At 41.4% G+C, this 20,146-nt stretch overlaps 1 protein-coding gene across 1 annotated transcript in view; it reads right to left on the reverse strand.

Moving 5' to 3' along the window:
- Window positions 1-20,146, reverse strand: part of GALNT9 (polypeptide N-acetylgalactosaminyltransferase 9) — a 125,464-nt gene that overhangs the window by 85,733 nt on the left and 19,585 nt on the right. Inside the window, exon 2 of the mRNA XM_063416164.1 lies at window positions 16,134-16,314. Coding sequence (XP_063272234.1) covers window positions 16,134-16,314 — 181 coding nt within the window. The remainder of the gene's footprint in view (window positions 1-16,133; window positions 16,315-20,146) is intronic.

Here is a 20,146-nt window from a genome sequence, read left to right on the forward strand (position 1 = left end):
GGAAAAGCTCTTTGGTTGGCAGACCAGAAACTTGGAAAAAAATCATGTACTAACATAAAAAGGTCAAAGATCAGAAACTGGGACACGAGAAAACAAAAGGTACTCAGCTGCACATGAAACTGCTCATGGCAACCTTGTAAGCTTGGAGGCATTATAGGGAAGGAAATTTTCTTCTGTCTGAGCCTTTATTCCCTGATAGATGTATTTACTGCATTTGTATCTGATCCAAGAGAAACACGTGAAGTCTCTATTTATCAGGCTGCTCTTACAGTCCATTTGTGTTGCATTATTTTTCATGAAGGACTGTCACTGCAGCCATGCAGGTAGCTCAGTGCATTACCAGAAAAAAAAAAAAAGAAAAATCTTTCCTGCTCTATTTCCCCTGCCCTTTTTTCCTGTCTGCAAACTTGCTAAACTCCAAAAATGAGTTTTGCTCGCAGACCTTAATATACTGCGTTTGGAAATGGATTAAGCAATGCATTTAGAGATTTCTGACAGCTTTACCCTTCAGGAAGAAATGCAAACAAAATTAAAGCTGCTTCATGAATCTTTAAAGTGTTTAATACAAGATATGTTTTTTCAATGAACTACTGGGACGGAGATGACTGAAGGTTTCTCTCCTTCACAAACTTGATGAAATTGCTGGGCATGAAGAAACATCTGCAGTACTGGCAAAAAAAAAAAACAAATTTTTTTTTACCCCTACATGCTCTGTACCTTGAAAGCTTCAGAGTGATCTGTGTTGATGTTTTATAGCCACAGCAGGAGAAGAAGTTGGAACAGCTCCTTATGTGGTACATGATCAATGAAAGGACAAAGAGAAATATTTTAAAAGATTATTGACTCTTTCTCTTTAATGCTAACAAATACTGCTTTTAATCACCAGGTCAATATGTATTTTGAGCCCTGTTAAGCCAAAGGCTCAGACTAATCTTACCTACATGGTCACCTTTTAGCACCTAAACGCTGCTGCGACTTCTATAGGCACAGACGATTTACCACAGCTAAATCACTAAATTTAATGCCTAGCTCAGTGCCTGATTCCTTTCTCCAGAAACCCACTGAGGCTTTACAGCTAGTGCTGGATGTAATAGTAACTTTTGAGCTGCAGAAATAAACCAACATTGCCTTCCTCTTCCACACTGGCACAACAGAGGGAACGTGACAAGCTGCAAATGTCTCGTTCCCCAGCACGGGATCCAGCTGCTGACCAGTCTGCAGCAGAAGCAGTGACAGCCACAAAACTGATTAGCTTCATGGATCATGAATCTGTCAGCCAGAGGCTCCAACTCCTTCCTAATTAATTCTCCTTCTCAACAGATGATGTTAACTGTATTGTGGCACAGCATTCTCTTCCAATTGAGGGTGGATTTCCCTACCCTATCAAAAAACCTGAACGGAAAATTTTTGAGTTCAAGGCTTGCTCTTAATTTCTCCCCCTGTTTTGCAGCTCAGGGAGAGCATTTCCTAAGAACACACAAATACAACTGTGGACAAGAGAGCAGTGGTACACAACACTGATGCTCTATGCACCTTGAGAAAAGCAGCACATTGTATTTCAAATAAGGTAAAAAGAGAAATGAGCCATTTTCAGAAAATGCCTAGCAATTATGGTGATACCAGAAGATATTCTTCACAGCCTGTGTCCCTTATGGAACAGCCTCCATATTGAAATATCCTACAGCAGAAAAATCAACAACTTCTTCCTGAATTGGTTTGGAGAAGGGCAGGTACAAGATACAGTGCAATTCTTGTTGGTGCTTAAGTCTGAGGAAATCCACTGAAATGACCTTTTCTCCATCTTTTCTTGTACACAGTGATGCTGATGGTCATTTTCTTATAAACTGAGATCTTGAATCTACTCCATACTGTAGGAATTCCCAGCAGCTTCTTTCACATGTTCCTTGACATATTTTTTTTCTTATTTTTCATCCAAAAGTCCAAGAAGGAAATCCCCCACACTCATCAGAAAGAAACCAGGCCAAGCCCTTGTACCTGAACTAAGCTCAAACACTTCCTTTATCAAGGAAAAATGTCCTTTCATGTCAACCTCAAACAAACCATTATAATGTGCAATGAGTTTTCCAGAACATGTCTGGTCATGGGAATTTCCCACATTCCCAGGCTGGACAATTGGATTTGGTGTCTGAAGGATTTGCAGACTGAAGAACAGCAGCAGCCTTCCTAAAATAAGTGTCTTTTATACCTTAGGACTCTCTCTTCACTGTCCTACTTCCTACAGGAAAGACCAAATTTACAGGAATTTCTGTGCTGCAATATTTCTATGAAGGTGAGAGCCCCTTCAAGCTGGACACAGGTAGGTTAAAGCTCCCCATGAATTTTCAACAACACACATTGGACAAGAGTTTCCTGAGAATCACAGATTTAATTTTTTGTTCTTTTCCCTTTCTTTTAAATTCCAGGCCGCTACAACTGTGACTAATTGCTCTGCACATAAAAACCCAACACATGTTTGTGCCTTTGTTTTATAACACGTTTGCTCTATTTGGTTTAATTCCTCCTTACTCTATGACAAATTATTTTTATATTTATAATAGAGAGCCCTGAGAACTGTCAATCAGTGACTGATAGCACAATATATATGCATAGTCAACATATGCAGCATGAAGACGACTCTACTTGTAGAGAATATTAACCCTTATATTTAGGATTATTATACTCTTCAAAAGTGGCTGCTGCATACATAAAATAAGAGGCCTTCTCTTTCAGTGAGCTATTTCTGGTTTTCCTCAGGCAAACAATACCAGAAACATGCCATTATGTCTAATACCCTTATTGATTTATACACATAAAAATGCTAAAACTGGTTTCAATCACTTTTAAAACAAGCCTCTTTATTAACATGAAAAATGGCTCAGAGCTCGTGCTCATATCCTTCTGTAGTAAAAAGTCTTAGCCTTTTTTTTTTTTTTTTGGTAACTTAACTTGAGTCACTAATATGTTTTGAAATACCATCTGTAAAAAATTTCCACTCTATCCCCCAGTGTGCCTGTCCGGATCTGCCTCTGGCTGTATGCTTGCTGCATCACAAAGCATTAGGCTCATTGGAAATTAATGGAGAGGCTGAAATCTGCTTTCAAATGCTTTCCAAAAATCCCCAAAGAAAACAGATCCCCTGTGCAACTTTATTTTTAATAGTGCTGCACTTAAATTTAAGGAGGAGCACAGCTAAATTCCAAGTGACATGTATTCTGCCTCATTTTAGGTGATTAAAACAAATGGCTTGTTTAGTGATTCTCAAGATTTTGCAAATATCCTTGCCCCTGTTCCAATGGGATTCTGGGCTTGCATCCTTTTAAAGTAAAAACTAGAGAAGAATTCTGTTAAAAACAAAAGCCATAAAGACAGTCTTAGAAAATCCTGCTTTGAGATTGGAGAGCTCTTTGAAGTTAAGTGAAACATAAAAATTGATGAAACTGATGAAGCAATATTAAATACAGGCCAAACTAAAGGCATTGTGTCAATTTGATTTGAAGATCTTATCAGCAAAATACATTCAGGAGAACACTACCTTTTGTGCAACTTTTAGAAAACTTAATTCTGGAAACCTTGTTTTCTGTGGGGAACAGAGAAAACACACTCACATTTCTGCTTTGCCAAAACCAAGACCTCGTATTTCACAAAGAAAATCCAGAAAAAAGAGAAAATGAGAAAATTCTGGCCATCCAGAAAGCCAGAAGATGTTTTCCAGGGTGCATTCACAAAATTGGCTGCTGCCCAGTGGCACCACTCCTTGCTGCTGCCACCAAGGGTCTGTGCTCTCCAGCAAAGCCACGTGAAGCCTTTTAGCTGCACTTCCAGCAGCACAGGCTGTTAGCACTTTCCCCATTAAAGAAGTACTTTTCCACTCAAGGTGATGCAGCAAGATCCCAGAAAAGGTTCTTTATGGCAAAGGAACAATTAATCCCAGCATGTCTGCGGGGAGTGAGATGGTGACAGCCCAGATATCCAACAGCAGGTCACAAATCTGAGGATGGCACCTCCTCTGAAGCTCCTCTCCTATTGCCTGCTGAGCCCGTGCCAGGCATAAGGGAAAAGCAGTGGAATTTATGAAATCAAAGGAATTATTTTCAATAAATAATGCATAAGAGTAAACTCACCCTTTTCCATTTGCACAGAACAGTTTGCTGTACCCTTGAAGCTATTTGTTATTCAGATAATAATATGTAAATACAGAAAGTTATCCCTGACTATTAAGAAATGTACTGCAAGTATTTAACATTACAAAATCCAGGTACTTTTGTTTAATTTTGACTATCTCTCTGCCTCAGCTGGTGTTGCTGCTGCTGGTCAGAGGCTGAGTATCACAGTGTTACCTGGAAATGTAGGGCAATAAAAAAAGTTTTCAAGGTAACTGCTGCAGAGCTCTTCATGAATTTCATTACAGCTTTGCTGTCACGTTGCAGTGTAGTGGTAAGGAGGAGAATAGAGGAATGCAATATTTTTCCACTATCACTTCAGCTAACAGTGTTTTTTATGGTCTTGGGAGGATATACAACAACGTTTGGCAAACAATCCCTTCTTTAATAGGCTCCAGTGTATTTCACAGGAGACCAGCTTTAATCTTTGGTCAAATTCAGTTATGCAGCAGAATGTTTCTTTCTACCTATGTACAAGTACAGGATGGTTGGAGGAGTAAACCACCAAATGGGAGGTCAGCCATAAACTGGATAAACTTCACCACTGCCTGCCAAAACTGTAGTGAGAAGCTCTTCAATCTTGACTTGTCCCAGCTGCTGCAAGGCTGGTTGTAGCCCAGAAAGGTAATCACAGCACTTTGATGAGGTGGTGTAGAAGCTCATTTGACTAACCAGAAATGGCCTTGAAATGTTTGAACAGTAGTCACGGGCTTCCTCTTACTTTAAATGATCAATTCCTATCAGAGTGAAAACAGAACCACGTTTATGGTATGTGGGAGGAATTATGGTTCAAATAGAGCAGTGTTCCAAGAACAAATGCATAAAGAACATTGATTTAGCACTGAAAATGGGAGTATTAAATCCAAGATGTTTAGATGCTTTATATGGGATTGAGGAGAGAGCCCGGTGGCAGCAGCAGAGTGTTTATAAAACATCTGAGCTGGGCAGAGAGGACAAAGGAAGGTGCATGTGCTGTGTGTGGGTAGGAAGCTGCCTGATATCAGATGATGGAGCACATCCAAAGCTCTCCATGAGCTCAGGATCCCACAGGATAAATCACTGGGCAAGAGCAGCCAAACCCTGAAGTGCAGATGGGACTTTACTGCTCCCTACATCTTCCCCAGAGATACTTGCAGGACTGTCCTCTATGCATTACAGCTAATCTGTGAAATGTCCTATTCAAGTAAAGCACCTAAACTTGTCTTAACTTCACTGAGGTTATTCATACACTTAAAACTAGGAACATATTTAAGTGCTTCGTTGGACTGGAGCCTAATTGCACTTTTATAGCTTTTGTTTAAATTAAAGGCTAGTTAGAGGTGAACAGCACAATATTCAACAATTTCATGCTCTTAGAAGTTAAATGTTAACAACAGCTCCTTTCTAACTATTTATATACTTCAGTTTGTATAACTCGAGAAAACTCTTGTGTTTTTATTTAGTTTTGGTTACATTTAGAAATGATAAAAGTTTTTAAAAATCCAGCCACAATTACTGTCTAGCACACAGCTACTACCTAGAGCCCACACTTTATAGCAGCAAAACAGTGCAATGTATGGGCATTTTTTATATTTATGAGCTCTTATCCTAATTTATAAAAAAAAAGAGGTCAACATGTGCTTGCTTTTCACTCAGGCTGACAGAAATTAGGCACACATCCTAGACCAGGCAAGGTACTTAAGTAAGGCTGTGAATTTGAGCAGGCCAAGGACACTCAGAGCCTTTTCCTGGCTCTGAGATTTGGCCATTGCAGCACTCCACTGCTCCTGCCCAAAGCAGCCTGCTGAGAAACTACTTCCCTCCTCACTTTTTGTTAGCAGGTACATTTTCTATCTTGTCCACAGATCACAAGCATTTGAAATTCCCATCCTCAGTGTTTGCAGAGCTAAATTAATTTACCCCCACAGAGAAAGGCAGGAGTGAGTGCTCTGCACTGGGGAAGCAGCACTGGCATTGACTGAGGTTCTGTTCACAGCCCTCCCTTCCTCATCCCTCCTCTGCAGACACACACACTCAACCAGATCCTCCCAGGCTGTTTGCTCAGACCTGCACTCAGAGAAACTCTCCCCACAGAGCTTCCATAGATCCCCAGGCCTGTCAGGCAGAGGAAGAGAGGGCTCCTCTCTGAGCAAACACAACACAAATTCCCTGTCTCGTGGTACACGCAGGTTAATAACACCAAGGCAATAAGCCAATGGAGTAGCTGGAGGTCAAGCATTTGTTTTCAAGCAGTGTAGAAAATACAGGAGCAAAGCTTCAATGTCATTTTTATCTTGGGTTTAATGTAAACTGCACCGTGACCCTCTGGGAGAGCTGTGTCCTAATGAAACATCCACGGCAGGGATGAAAGCTTGCTCCAGTCGCTGAACGAGGCAACTGCTCACTTTGAGGATGGAAATAACTAAAATTTATGCCTTTCCTCTGAAATTTTAGGGGTACAGACTAACTTAGCAACAACACCCCAGGGTATTTTAGTGCGCTGTTTTAATTATTATTGCTGCTAATAATATTCCACCATTATTCAAGTCTGAAGTACTGTGTCTGCCTGAGAGGTGTGCTTCATGCCACCCCAGAGGCCAGCCCACTGCTGGAGCCTCCAGGAGACAAAATGCTTAAATGCAGACTAACAAAAGTCTGGTAGCATAGAATAAATAATATACTCACCCCCTGGAGCAAAGAAGAAAATAAACTAATTAAGGAACTGTTTGACAACCTGAAGGCATCTAACACAGGTAAAATGCAATTCCGGAGGGTTTCGTTCCTAGAAGCTGAGAAACAGGGAGCTTGTGCAGAAGTAATACACAGAGATGATATCTCCAGTAATTTAAAGCTGCCTAGAGCCTCACTGATAAATCCTGACACACCAACACCACCTGGAATTGTGGGTGCACTTGGACCAGGTTCTCTGGTTCAGCAAGGTAGCCTGGATTTTTCTGTTTGAGGTTTGGTTTTGAGACCACAGCAGAAGGTCTAGAAGCAACATAACAGAAGACAAGAACATTTCAGAAAGCTGGAGGAACAGAAAAGAGACTCCTCACACTCCAATATCATAAAACTTTCAAACAGCTTAACTGGCAGGTGCTGTTTCAGAGAAACCAAACCTTGGAAAGCATCTAGATCAAACTAACCAAGACAGGGAGCTAACACTTGCCAGCCTGTATCTGTCAGGTACTTCTGGCTCTGGCTACTTTTAAGAGTCTCTCACTTTTATTAGCACTAAATTCAGTCAAAACAGGAGACACAGGCAAAACAAGCACAAACTGACACTATTAAAATGAAACACTGCATCAACCTGGAGTTCACAATTCAGTTTTATTTCAGACAGAACAGTAAATTGTCTGACATTTTGGCCTGTTCATGTTTTTATCACAAAGACACAAACAACAACAACTAAAAAGCCTTGAGGTTATGTGACCTGAAACCTTGACTTTCCTATACTATCAAATCTATCCAATAAAATAGGAATAAGAAGTAGCTAATTTTTAAAGCTACATCAGGAAGACATCTGGAGATAATACATACCTCACACTGTCAGCAGAATTAAATTTGCATAAACCTTTTAAGAAAGAAATGGGAAATATTATTTCAAAACCATTGGAACTCCTTCAAAGCCCTACAAAGAATCTCAGATATAGAGTAACAGAGGTACATGCAAAGAAACATAAAAGGAAAAGAAATACCACCCTGAATTCATTGCCTGTCTTGTTCTGTTACTTCTTTTTATCCTGTAATGTGGTATCATGGAGTGTAACATAACATGACAGTTCAGAAATTTACAGGGATACCCTTTTCTCCCTGGAAGTGATAGCAGGCAACAACCAGCCATGGGCTCAGGGGAGGGAAATGAAAGAAATTCTAAAATGCCAGCACACAGCTGCAAGTCCTGGCTGGAGCTCAGCAGTGCTTCTGCACTTGAGATGCATTTACCTATGAAAGAACAGCTCAGAATGTGTAGACAGCACCCCACCATTGCTCTTCTTTAGGAGGAAACACTCTTTCTGCCATGGAAATACTGTGGCTTTCTGTTTTCAAGTTTAAAAAATTACCACAGTCTCTAAAGCATACTTTAAAAGGAAAAAAAAAACCCCAGTGGTGCTTAAGGTGAATGTGCAGGTCACATGAGACACACTTAATCTGAGGATTGATGAGAAAAACTGAGGGATGCAAACCAGCTTTTTGACCATTTTTTCTTTTCCTCCCTGCTGAGCAGGCTGCCCATGCTGGCAGGTCATTCTTCAGTGAGTGTTGCTAGGACAGAAATCTGGTCTTGTTTTGCATGCCTCGGAGCATGAAACACTTGGAGCTGGATTCACCTGAAATCCCACTTAAGCTGGCTGCCCCAGGCTCCTGAGGGTGGGACTTGCAGAGGACATTTCACTCTGCACATGCTAAGCAAGGCTGCCATGGCATCTCCATCCACTGCACGGGCAGCCCAGTCCATCACCCTAAATTGGATGTCTGATTTCCAGTCACTGTTATGCAACCCACCTTGGGTAAACTATTCATGTATTCAAGAGTACATTCTGGTGCAGACAAATTGCAGGGAATGGCTTCCAGTCTCACTGCATTTAAACACAGCACTGCAATCAGTTATTTTTCATAGTCCCTGGTTAATCAAATTCAGCCTTCACTAAATCTACATTTATTAGTGCTGACAGTCATGCAGAACTTGTCTCCAACAATTAGTATACACAAAGGCACTGCAAAAATGTAGAAGAGGAAAATTACTGCATTTGAACATAAGGTGGCTTTTTGGAAAAGGTTGTTCATTTTTATGGTTCTTTTTAATTTAGCCTTTCTGGTGCTCCTTTCATCCCACAGGTCAGTGTTAATAATCAAGACCTATGTTATACACTTTGCAGTATAATTAAAGTCACTACTTAATTGGAAAGCCTAGCACTAAACAAAAGGGAATCAATAATGAATCTAATGGGAAAAGCCAGAGAAAACATCTATTGAATATCAGAAATAACTGTGAGACACTGCCATGTGTCCAGCACTGCTGCTATGGAGACAGCATGGACTGTGGTGATGGGGAGGCTCTGCCCATGAGCCATATCCTGCAAAAAACTGTGTACTGGCCTCAAAAAGGGGATGGAAGCTTTCTCCACATCTTTTTTATTATTATTGGGAAACACAGTCACGGTTTTAACCTGTTCCTCAGTCTTCCCACTGGAGTAATTCAACTTAGCACAACTAACTAAATATACAAAGACCTAAAGGTGACCTGGGATTTGGGAGACCAAGGTTTGAGCCCACATTCCACCTACTCAATCCTTATTTGTGCAAGGCGAGCAGAGCTCCAGCAGAGGCTGGGGAACACCTGAAGGACCTTCATAACCAGGGCAGGGCTCAGCCACAGAGGGACTGTGCTGACACAGAGCTCTGGGCTGGAGGTGCTGGCAGCACCTGTGACTTCCTCAGAGTTTTCTTGCCCAGCCAAAGACACAGGTGATTTTTTCCCCCCCTCTCCTTTGAAGGCTTTGCACAGTTGCAGCCTGAGCCCCTCGCAGCCAAACAAGAAACATTTCCCAAAATGCAGTGACAAGCCTGTGGGGTACACAGGGATACACAAATAAGTACAGCTGGCCCAGGGGCAGCAGTGTGAGTGAATTTAGGTTGTCAGCTGAGATCCCAAGTGATCTGAGTCAGAATTACAACACCAAGCGCTGAGGAGGAGCTGGTCAGAGCCCAGCCCACTGCAGCACAAGGATTTACTCAGCCCACACCAGTTCCTCCTGCTCTTGGGCAAGGGAAAAGTCAGCAGAAACTTGGCTGCATCTGCAGTTGTTCACACAGAGAATGTGCATGCAAAGGTGCTGTTTGTAGGGGATTCACAGCCTGAAGGAAAATGCCCAGCCCATGTAACTTGGCAAAGCCGGGCAACAGCTACATAAACTCTCAGAGCACCCCTCTCCTTCACCCTGCTCAAAATCCACATCTGGACATTGATTTGGGATCTAATTAAAACACTTCAGTTAGTTTCATCTCGTACTGAATTTCCCTCCAATAAACAATCTTAATCTGTTGCCCAGAGGTAATTCTGTCTGCTCCATTTTCTCTCTGCTTCAATTTACGTCATATGTTCAGAGTGGCCAAAGAAAAGGATTTTTCAGAATTTTAGCATGGTTTTTTTGGATTGATTGAGAGTGGGTGCAAAAAAAAGTCAAATGCTTTCCTATAAAAAATAACCCTAATTGAAATCAAAATATCATGCCTATACTTTGATTGTGAAACACTGTTCTGCTTAAAAAACTGAAATGCTTAATTTCAACTAATGTTTCATTTTACTGTGACCTGATATTTAATCTGAAAATATTGGTGGAAGCAAGTAATGGAAAATTCATCATTTCAAAAGTGATTTTTCAAATGGGAAACTAAAGGTTTCATTGGTCTAAACACTTTGTTTAAACAGACATTTCACAGAAGATGTTCAGCCTAACACAAAATATTTTTAGGCGATTTTTTTTTTTCACTTGTCATTTTCTGCTAATCAAAAATTCTGATTCCTGGAAAGCTCTGGATCTGTTCCACTTCAAATATTCCTTGCGAAGAGGCCCATTACATTGCACTCTGGTTAACCTGGAAAGAATCCTAAGGGTCTGCTTCAATTTGGAATATCTTGTGTCATTTCTCTAAGTGGCTCAAAGAAGACTCAGCATCCCCAGAGGACCTGAAAAAAAAGACCATGAGGCAGAGCAAGCAGCAGAGGTGGGGAAAACCAAATTATCCCAGAGCCAACCCTCTCCAAAGCTCTGATGTAAAGCTGATGCTCTTTGAAAGCCACCTGGGCTCATGCCCTGCTCCTGCAGTGATGTCCTTGCAGAGAGGGGAGGGCAGGGGCCACAAAGCCACAGCACTGACCCCTCCCAGTACAGAGAAACTGCAAACACACCGAGAATGTGGCTCCAGAGAGCTGCTGAGATATCACAGGGACTCCACAGAGATCTGCTGCCAAAGGAAAGGGCCACAGCTGAAGTTGTGCCTTTGCTGGAGCTCACAGGTCACTGAGGAGCGTCCCTGGCAGCAGGGCTGGCCTCTCTCCAGCTGCTGTTATTAAAGCTTTGAATGAACAAATCAGAGGTCTAGTTACCAAGCCTGCCCCCTTGGTAACACTATTTGATCAGTTCCAGGATTCTTTTTGATAGGTAATTAAAAAAGCTTTTCTTTAGGTATGGAGTGGATTGAACCATTAATTACACTTCACAGCCCTAGAGATGCAATTCTTTTGCTATTGTGAAATGTCTATGGCAAACCACAGAAATGCTTGCCTCCATAAAAGAAGTGAATAAATGAAAGCAATTTCCCAGAGACCCAGATTTCTCTGCGTTTTATGGCTAAAGACTTGAGTTGCCACAGCATTAATAAGTTTGTTCTTTAGGGCTGAATTTTCTCAATCCAAGCGTCCATGACCGTAACACAAAGAAATCTCTTCTTTGGCTGATAGAGTCAGCAGACTGAATCCATATATTAATATTATTGTTATCACTGAGCTGCCACAGTGCACTCGGCATCCAGTTGCACAAAAAAAAAAAGATCAGTTAAATTAAAGATCCTCACCAAACAGCGACAATTTTGTGTAAAAGCCAATTTAGCCATTATGGAAGCTGCAGGATCATATTAACTTTTCTCAAAAGTATGCATAATGCATGACAGCAAGTGGTTTTGACAAGTGCCTGAGTGCGTGTGTCTGTGTGTGTGGATGTGTCCTGCATGTAAAGAAACCCCTGAAGTTATTTAAGTTGCAAAGTCAGGTGATAGAAAGGTAGCAAATGGTGGATTTACAGGTGGTGCACCTGTTCAATTCAACCCCTTGCTACGCAGCCTGTGAATCAAAAAGAACAGGGGAATTGATTTTATCCTGAGAGACAATGCTTATGTTTGAAAGCATCTGCTTAGCTGACACTTCCCAATTTTCCAGCATGCTACACTGTAAAACAAACAGCTTTTTGTTTGGAGGCCTTTACCCCTGTCTCTGAATGACACTCCCTAAGGTTTTTGTTTTGGTAAGTTTTTCTACTTTCTTTAACTTTGATAAAGTCAAAATCTACTGCCACATGGGGCTTTAGCACCTCTGCCTTCATGCATGACTGGGAAGGATTGAGTCTGATCCTTTGTTATTGGAGCAGGGGCTGATGTTTTGTGCTGGAGCTGGCAGCAGTGGAGGCTGTTACTCCCCAAAAGGGCAGGAGGTGAATTCTGCCAGCCTGTTGCAGCCACACAGGGAAACCTCTTCTCCTCCCCACTGCCTGCAGGGGCTCAGGTGGCTGACCCTGGGAAGGGCAGAATCTCCACCACAATCTCAGCTCTGTTGTTCCAGGTCTTTTTTGACTATTCACTCAAACATTATCCCTTTGACATTTTGGTGAGAAAGGCATGGGCAGAGCCCAGCAGGTTTTACAGGGGCAAGAGTCAGGACTATTCACACCTACACATATTGGCAGGGATAAGTGACACAAATACATGTTCTTATGCTTTCCAACACCCAAGGTTCATTGGCATCAGTAGATTATTTTCACTCAGTGCTCAGGTTTTTCAATCACAATACTCATTTTATATATGGAAGAACATGTATGGAAATAAATCCAATAACACTTCACCATCAAATAACACTTTTCCCAGAGAACCACAGAACAAGCTCTACTTAGTTTTGTGCTTGCAAAACAAAAATAACCTATTCCTTACAAGAAAAGCTTCTCTTTCCTCCATTTCATGGAGGAAACAAGATGTGTTAGTGAGGGCTAGAAGTCTTGCTAATACTTTACTGCTGGGAAGAGAAATCAGGACATTAAACATTCTGAGCTCTCCACAACATATTTTCAACAGTGGTATAGCCCTTGAAAAACCTCAATTATTATATTATTTATACATGTCTGATAGATATTTAAAACTCTCTGATATTGAGAAGAAAAAGCTGAGATGTATTTATAACACCATGAATCAAACTGTAATTTTGTAATTATTGTGTGATTTGTAATCACAATCAAACAGTTTACTGCCATTGCCTCTGTTTGGCACACAAACACAACATGCACAAAATTTGCTCTTGTCTCCTGTACCAACAGAAATTCTGATCCTAAAGAGAAGATTTCTGAGCTAAAAGGAGTATCTGCAGTGGCAGCAGCAGGTAAGAAAGCAGAACAAAATGTGAGAAAAGCATCTTGAGGGCAGGAGTACCCACCCAGGCTTGAGGCTTTGCTGCAGTGGAAGGACAGGGAGGTGACTCCAATTTAGGAGCCTTCACGGTCACGCTGGCTGCCTGTGCACCTCTGTAGTGCAACATATTTTTTATTTTGCTGCATGGGGATGGAAATGCCTCCTGAAAAGCAATTAAACTGCCAAATGTTTATGAACCTATGCTTGTAGGTGGAACACTCTATCAGAATACAAGTGGACAACAATAAGAGGGGAGTTCAAATGGACTAAAATACAATATTTCTCATCAAGCTTGGAAGATTACAAGTCCCAAGTTTGCCTACTGAAATCACATTTACTTTCACAAATTGTGCCTATGCAATGCACACTTGAGTATAAGCTCTCCCAGTTCATATTTTTAATACCTACTGGTGTGTGCAAATACATAAATTGAATGTTTTAAATGGAAGCCAGAATGGGGAGAAAGCAGAGTTTAATACTTTGGGAATGCAGATTCAGGTAAGTGTTTTTATTCACAGGCTGGCCATGGACTTTGTACACGGCCTTGGACATTGATTCTACCTTGGTTCTCAATTTAAAAATGAAAAGCCCTCTCTTTCAAAAATTGAACACTTCTGGGAATGACATGAATAAAAATCAAAAGGAAGCTGAGAAGTGAGAGATGGAGAGACGAGACCACTGGGCAAGTCAGCGCACAGATAAGTTGGACAAGAGAGGCATTGCAAAGCCTGCCTCAAGCTCCTGGAGGTTCAGTTCTCTCTAAAACAGAATTAAAGCAGAGTGTCTAAACCAAACAGTCAAGCTCAGCTTTGGTCCATGCCCTTCTTATGCTGGGGGCTGCAGAGCTGGGTGCAGTTCCAGGTGGGCTCTCACACGAGTGGGGCAGATCCCCCTTCCCTGCTGCCCACGGCGAGGGCTGAGCCCAGACACGTTTGGCTTCCTGGGCCATGCTGAGCTCCATGTCAACCAACACACCCACATCCTGCTCCTCCTCACGGCTGCTATCAAACCTTTTAAGTGGGCAAAAGTCTTCTTATACAAAGACCTTCTACTTCCTCTACGTTCACTACGTTCCACAGCAAATTCAGTCTGAAGGGTTTTCCTGTGACTCATAAGCATCCAGAGGCAAGTGCATCAATTGCAGCATCTAGATCTAACTAGAACCACCTCAGAAGTGTCAAAATGTGACAGGGGAGGCAGTTCTCCCAGTAATACAGATATTTAATCATGTGGCATGGCCTGATGAGATGGCCACAATGAGAGTGTCAAAAAGCTCATCTGAATGACTCACCAGAGCTCCTAAGCAAAACTGTGGGAGAGCATAATATGAAGTGAAACTTGACTGCATTGCAAATGGCCTCATGCCCCTGACAGCTGCTGAGCTGGAGTTGAGCTCTGCAGCCTTGGCTTTTGCATTTCCTAGCAGAGCACATCTCATTTATCCTCATCCCCCTGACCACAGCAGCGAGTAACAGCCAGGTCAAACCTCACCAACCTCATTTGGGAGACTTCACTTTGACTTAAGGGTCTCTGGGCCAGAGCTGATGCACAACTCCAGTATTTGCATAACTACAGACTCCTTTTCCCCCAGCATAATTCCATGATGGATTTTTATGACATATCATGAGAGGTGAGACCAGGGAACAAGTCAGTGTACTTGCATCAAACGTGGTATCAAGGCAATAGATTGTTTTCTCTTTGCCACTTCTGTTACCTGAGTTTTCTTTTCTGTAGCAAGGGTTTGAGGAAACAAACGCTGAGTCAATACTTCTGAGATCACTTTAATATATAACACAGCTAATGAAATTTGTAGTTAAGCTGAAGTTTTGTTTTTGGCAGCTTGAACTGCCTAAAATCCTAATTCAATTGCAATCTACTCACAGAGCACAGCTGTTTAGCTTGGCTAAACTTTTCTCACCACTTAATAAGATACTTTTTTTATTTAACTTTCAGTTCTGCCTAGGAGCCCCAGTGGGTCTTTTAAAACAGAAGATTATTATTAGAAATTAATTAAGTATTCTTTTCAATTCTGTCTCCTGAGAGCAACTAGGCATTGTTGCTGATCTCCTCTGCATTAAGACATTACTGATTGTCATTCATGGGATGGTGGTGCGGATGTCTCATCTGGAAAATATATAACTCCATAAATATGAAAGATTTGAAAGTTATTTAATACAAAATATAATAAATCAGAGCAAATAATAAACATGTAATTGCAATGTCAAGCACAGCACAGGCGTGTGAAGACTATAAACACCGGAATAAAAATAGACACACATTCCAGAGAGCAAAAAAAAAAATCTGACTGCAATTACAGGACCCCGATGGATTGCACTTAGTCCATGTTTCAGCACACTGCAAACCCTGACTAAACAATTCTAAGAATATCAAACGCAATTAAAGACAATTGATTTGATAAGCTAGGGTTATTTTTAAGGGACCAGTGACTATAAAGTGTTTGTTGCACTGCCCCCCTCCCACTGCACAAGGCTACAAGAAGCACAGACTGAATCTGCCACATCTGAAGGCTTTTTCTAAATGAACCAAACCCCAAAAGCACAGAAATCCTGATGCAATTTTTGATCTGAGGCCTTGAATGTGCATATTAATGTGCTACTAACAGAATTAGCTATGCATTTAATATGGCATGTCATGCTTGAGATGGCAGTCAGTCTGCTTCATTTTCACTCAGCTCAGGGCTATCTGTACAAGAAACTGCTGTCAAATTCCAATCAGGAAGGGATGTGAAGAGAAGAATGGGTCAGCAGAACAACAATCAATCCCTTGCTCCAAATAATAATGCAGAATTCAACTTACTTTTTTGGTCTGTAGTCAGGGATGGACCTGTCCAGTGATATCCTGTCACTGAGTTGGGCATTGTAACCATATTCTTCATACTTGGTCTCTGATTCATGGCTATCATCTCTCAGGGTAGCAGCCATTCCCCCCTGGCCCAAGCCTCCTGGACCTTCAACTAATCCCATGGGCTTTGCCAGACCTAAATGAAACAGATACAAAAAAATATCAAATTATTAATGTAAAGGATACAGATAGAACCTCTTCTGTGACCACAAAATGTTTTTAGATAAATGAGATCTGAAAACTCCTGGGAAGCTCAGCTCATAAACCCTCATGGCTCTGTGGAAATTATCCTCAGCTTTTCAAACCAAAGTCCAAATCAACACATCTTGTAGTATCTGCATAATGAGCAAACTATAAAGAATCAATTAGCAGCTTTCACGATTACTTCTTTTTCCAAAATGTCTAATTATTGTTAAGATAATTAAGAAAAATTTTCCCCATTAGAACTGGAGGGTTTCCCCATGCAGTCCATTAAAGCTTCACTCATTTTAAGGGAGAGATGTTGAATTTCTACCACGTGTGGGTGTGCCAGTTTAACTCCACATTAATGCCAGTTCTGGTGCCTGTGGCTCCAAGGCCACTGCAGCTCTGGTCAAGGTTTGGTTCCCGTGTTGGGGACACAGCTATGGACTGGCCACCAGCTTCTGCTGGGTAATACAGGAAAAATCTGATTTCACTGCCTGAGTCACCAGATGGGTCATTTGGACTCAAATACACATCCTGCCCAGCCTTTGCCACAAAGATGTGCTAAAACTATTTTAATGGAGCTGACACTCCACCTGGGAATAGCTCCAGACTTCCTCTGCACTTCACATCTGACAAATGAAATATGTGAGACGCTCAGCTCTGTACAGCTCACAGCAGCAGGAAGTTTGGACACTCAGTAAGTGCTGAGAAATCAGCCAGTCAACAATGCATTTGCAGGTTTCATTCACTGGTCAACTCAAAAAATAAAAGTAAAACTAAACCAACATAAAACGTGCCCATACGATCACATCACCAAGAACCTCTTCCATGGCAACAGGCATTTAATTTGGTGCTGAATCCTCATAAATAAGCTCCTCAAATATCCTGTTTTTAATGTCAAAGCTTTCCTTTCCAAAAGGCTCCCTATCAACAAGTCATTATAAGTGGCAAAGTTATTTATAATAATCCTGGGAACACCATACAGGAATGTGTGACTCTCCCCCAAATCATTTACGACACCAAGTAAAGCAATTAGAGCTTGACCCGCTCAACATTTTTCAAGTCAAGACTTTTTCAAGAGGAAAATGTCATTATTTCAACGAAATGATTAAAAAGAAAGAAAGAAACTGTCAGCATCTGGTAGCAACAAACACAATGGCAGTATAAATGTGGGACTGGCTTGTCCAAGTCACATTAGAGGACAGTTCAGACCCTCGTGCAGGAATGCTCTTGCACCTCACTGCCAACAATGTCCTTATTTTTATAGCTCCATCACCATCTCTGTTTAGTGACAGGACAGACCAGAGAGACAGTGGTTCATTACTGATCTGAAAGAGGAAAATTTTGCATTTTCTCCTGCACTGCTTATGACAAAATCTGCTAATCTGATTTTGTTCTGGGAAGGAGTCATCATTTGTCCAACTCCTTCTCAGAGCAGATTGCTGTGAGCTTTTTTCTCCATTCCCTACCCAAACTGTAGCTTAGTCTGACTGACAGTCACCCCAGGAATGCAGTAACACTGACCAATATATAGCAGCATTAAAGAAGTGCTATCACATTGCTTCCTTCCTCAAGAAGAGCACTAAAGTGTCTCTAGAAGCTCTCAAGAACAATGAATATACTGTATTTTATATATGTGCATAGAGGCAGCAATTACAGGCAATGTTCCTCAGTGCACGGTTGGTTAGCCAGACCATGTCACACATATTTGCATTGCATTTTCCATCTCAAAGTTGATCAGCTGCAGCTTCAGCAGTTGTCTCCTCAACAGAAAGCTTTCTCCATCACTCTCTAAGTCAAGGTGGTGACTTGCTAACCCCCAAACTCACAGCTGCTGCACTGGTCAGCCTTTAAAAAAAAAAAACACACAGAAAAAGAGTTTTGGTTCAGAGCATCTTCACAAATATAGGATGGTATTAAGAGGTGGGATCAGGGGACAGATGATGGGATGAGCATCCCTCAGTCTGGCTGAAGCAGAGGCTGCTGGTGAACACCTTCCAGCACATCCTCCAGGCCCTCATCTGAGAGCACTTTTCTGTTTTCTGCTTGTTTTGAAGCTTATTGCAGACTTCCAGCTCCTCTTATCTTTGGGTTACCCCCCTGCAGTCCTAACTCACACCCATTTTTCCATGGCATAAGAGCAAGGCACACAGCCAGAGCCCAGCACTGAGATCGTGGGGCCAGCTCTGGAATGGGGATGTGCACAAAGGGGATGCCCAGTGAGCAGCTATTTTTAAAGCTGTCTTTTCTTTAAATTTTCTAGACTAAAAATATCTGCAGCTGATACACTGGGAATGGTCATAGACTGTTCCATGCTGCAGATGACAATGAGGTCAGAAATAATTAGTGTCTGTCATTCATTTCAAATTTATTGCTCTCACTGCAGCGATTTCTGTGTAGGACAGAAATTGTTGGGAGAATGGAGAGCAGAACACACCAGCCTTACTTCCTTAACCAGATTAATTACTCCACAGGATGCATAATTTTCTAGGAAGAAAAGAGATCTTCTATTTTTCATCATAAACCCTGTCACAATGGGAAAAGTACTAAGGAGATTTATATGAGAAACTATGGCAAAAGCTAGATCAGATTATGGCTGTGATTATTTTACTATCATTTCTTCTTATTTGCAACACAATTACAGGCAGCTGTAAATCAGGTTCAGCCAAAGTTCTCAGAAAAAATTAAACTTATGACAAATCAAAATAAAAGTAAGTGATATAATAATAAAATGTCAGAACACTGACAGAACTGCTGCAAAACCCCCAAAATGCCCTTGCTGGCCTGTCTCAGCCCCAGCTTGAGAAGGGCTCCAAAGCCAGACTTCTGAGCTTCATCTACACTTAGATCATCTGCAGATTTGAATAGCTGCTTTCAGTTTCTAGCATCTTAAAAGGAGGGGATAAAACGATTCTTTCTAAAAAACCTGGCACAGGTCAAAAAAACTGACATAGTCACCCAGTAATTCTACCTGTGACTCCTGAAACACTTCTCTTTTATTAACAGGAAACATAAAATTCATCAGCAAAACAGTTGTTTCCTTCCTTTTCCAATTATTATTTTTCAGCGGAAAATATCACTGCATACCATGTAAGGCAATAAAAATCTTTGGATCCTGGCTTAACCAAAAAAAAACCTAAATAAAAGGATCAGGGACAATAGCAACTCCACACAGATTGACAAAGCTGACTTTTAGCATTTCCAGTTCCAGCTTTGCAAAGAAAAGAAGAAGGTTCAGAGATTCTGAAACAGGTTCAGTAACAGCTTAAACAAGACTCAGCTCACGATGTCTTTTAAAGCTATTTTTACAAAAACCCACCTGTTTAGAGGCAGGAATTAGAGCAGTTGCAGCTATTGAATCAGCCCTAACGCTCCCACCTTGAATTACTGTATTGTGCTAATTTTGTAATCTCGTTCTGTTGCAGCTAGAAACTTCAGCTGAGGGTTACAGCCCCAGTGAATGGCATATCTGGAGGCATGGAGTGAGGCATTGATCTTCCTCCTTCAGGAGCTGCAGGTCAGAGGGAGGCAGATGCACAAGGAAAGCAGCTGGTTGGAGGAGGAGAAGGAAAAGTGCAATATAAGTGAGCCATTCAACACTAAGCTAAAGGTCTCAGCTCACCAGCTGTTTATAACTTCATTTTTGTGGTTCCTAAAAATAACTATTAGCTGGTAATTTCTAAATGAACATACTCACACCAGAGAAAGGCTCACTGGTGCAAACAGCTCCTTGCCTCTCACACACACCCAGCACAGCCCCACAGGCATAAATTCAGTGAATG

Source organism: Prinia subflava, chromosome 19 (assembly GCF_021018805.1).
Source record: "Prinia subflava isolate CZ2003 ecotype Zambia chromosome 19, Cam_Psub_1.2, whole genome shotgun sequence".
Taxonomy (NCBI): Eukaryota; Metazoa; Chordata; class Aves; order Passeriformes; family Cisticolidae; genus Prinia; species Prinia subflava.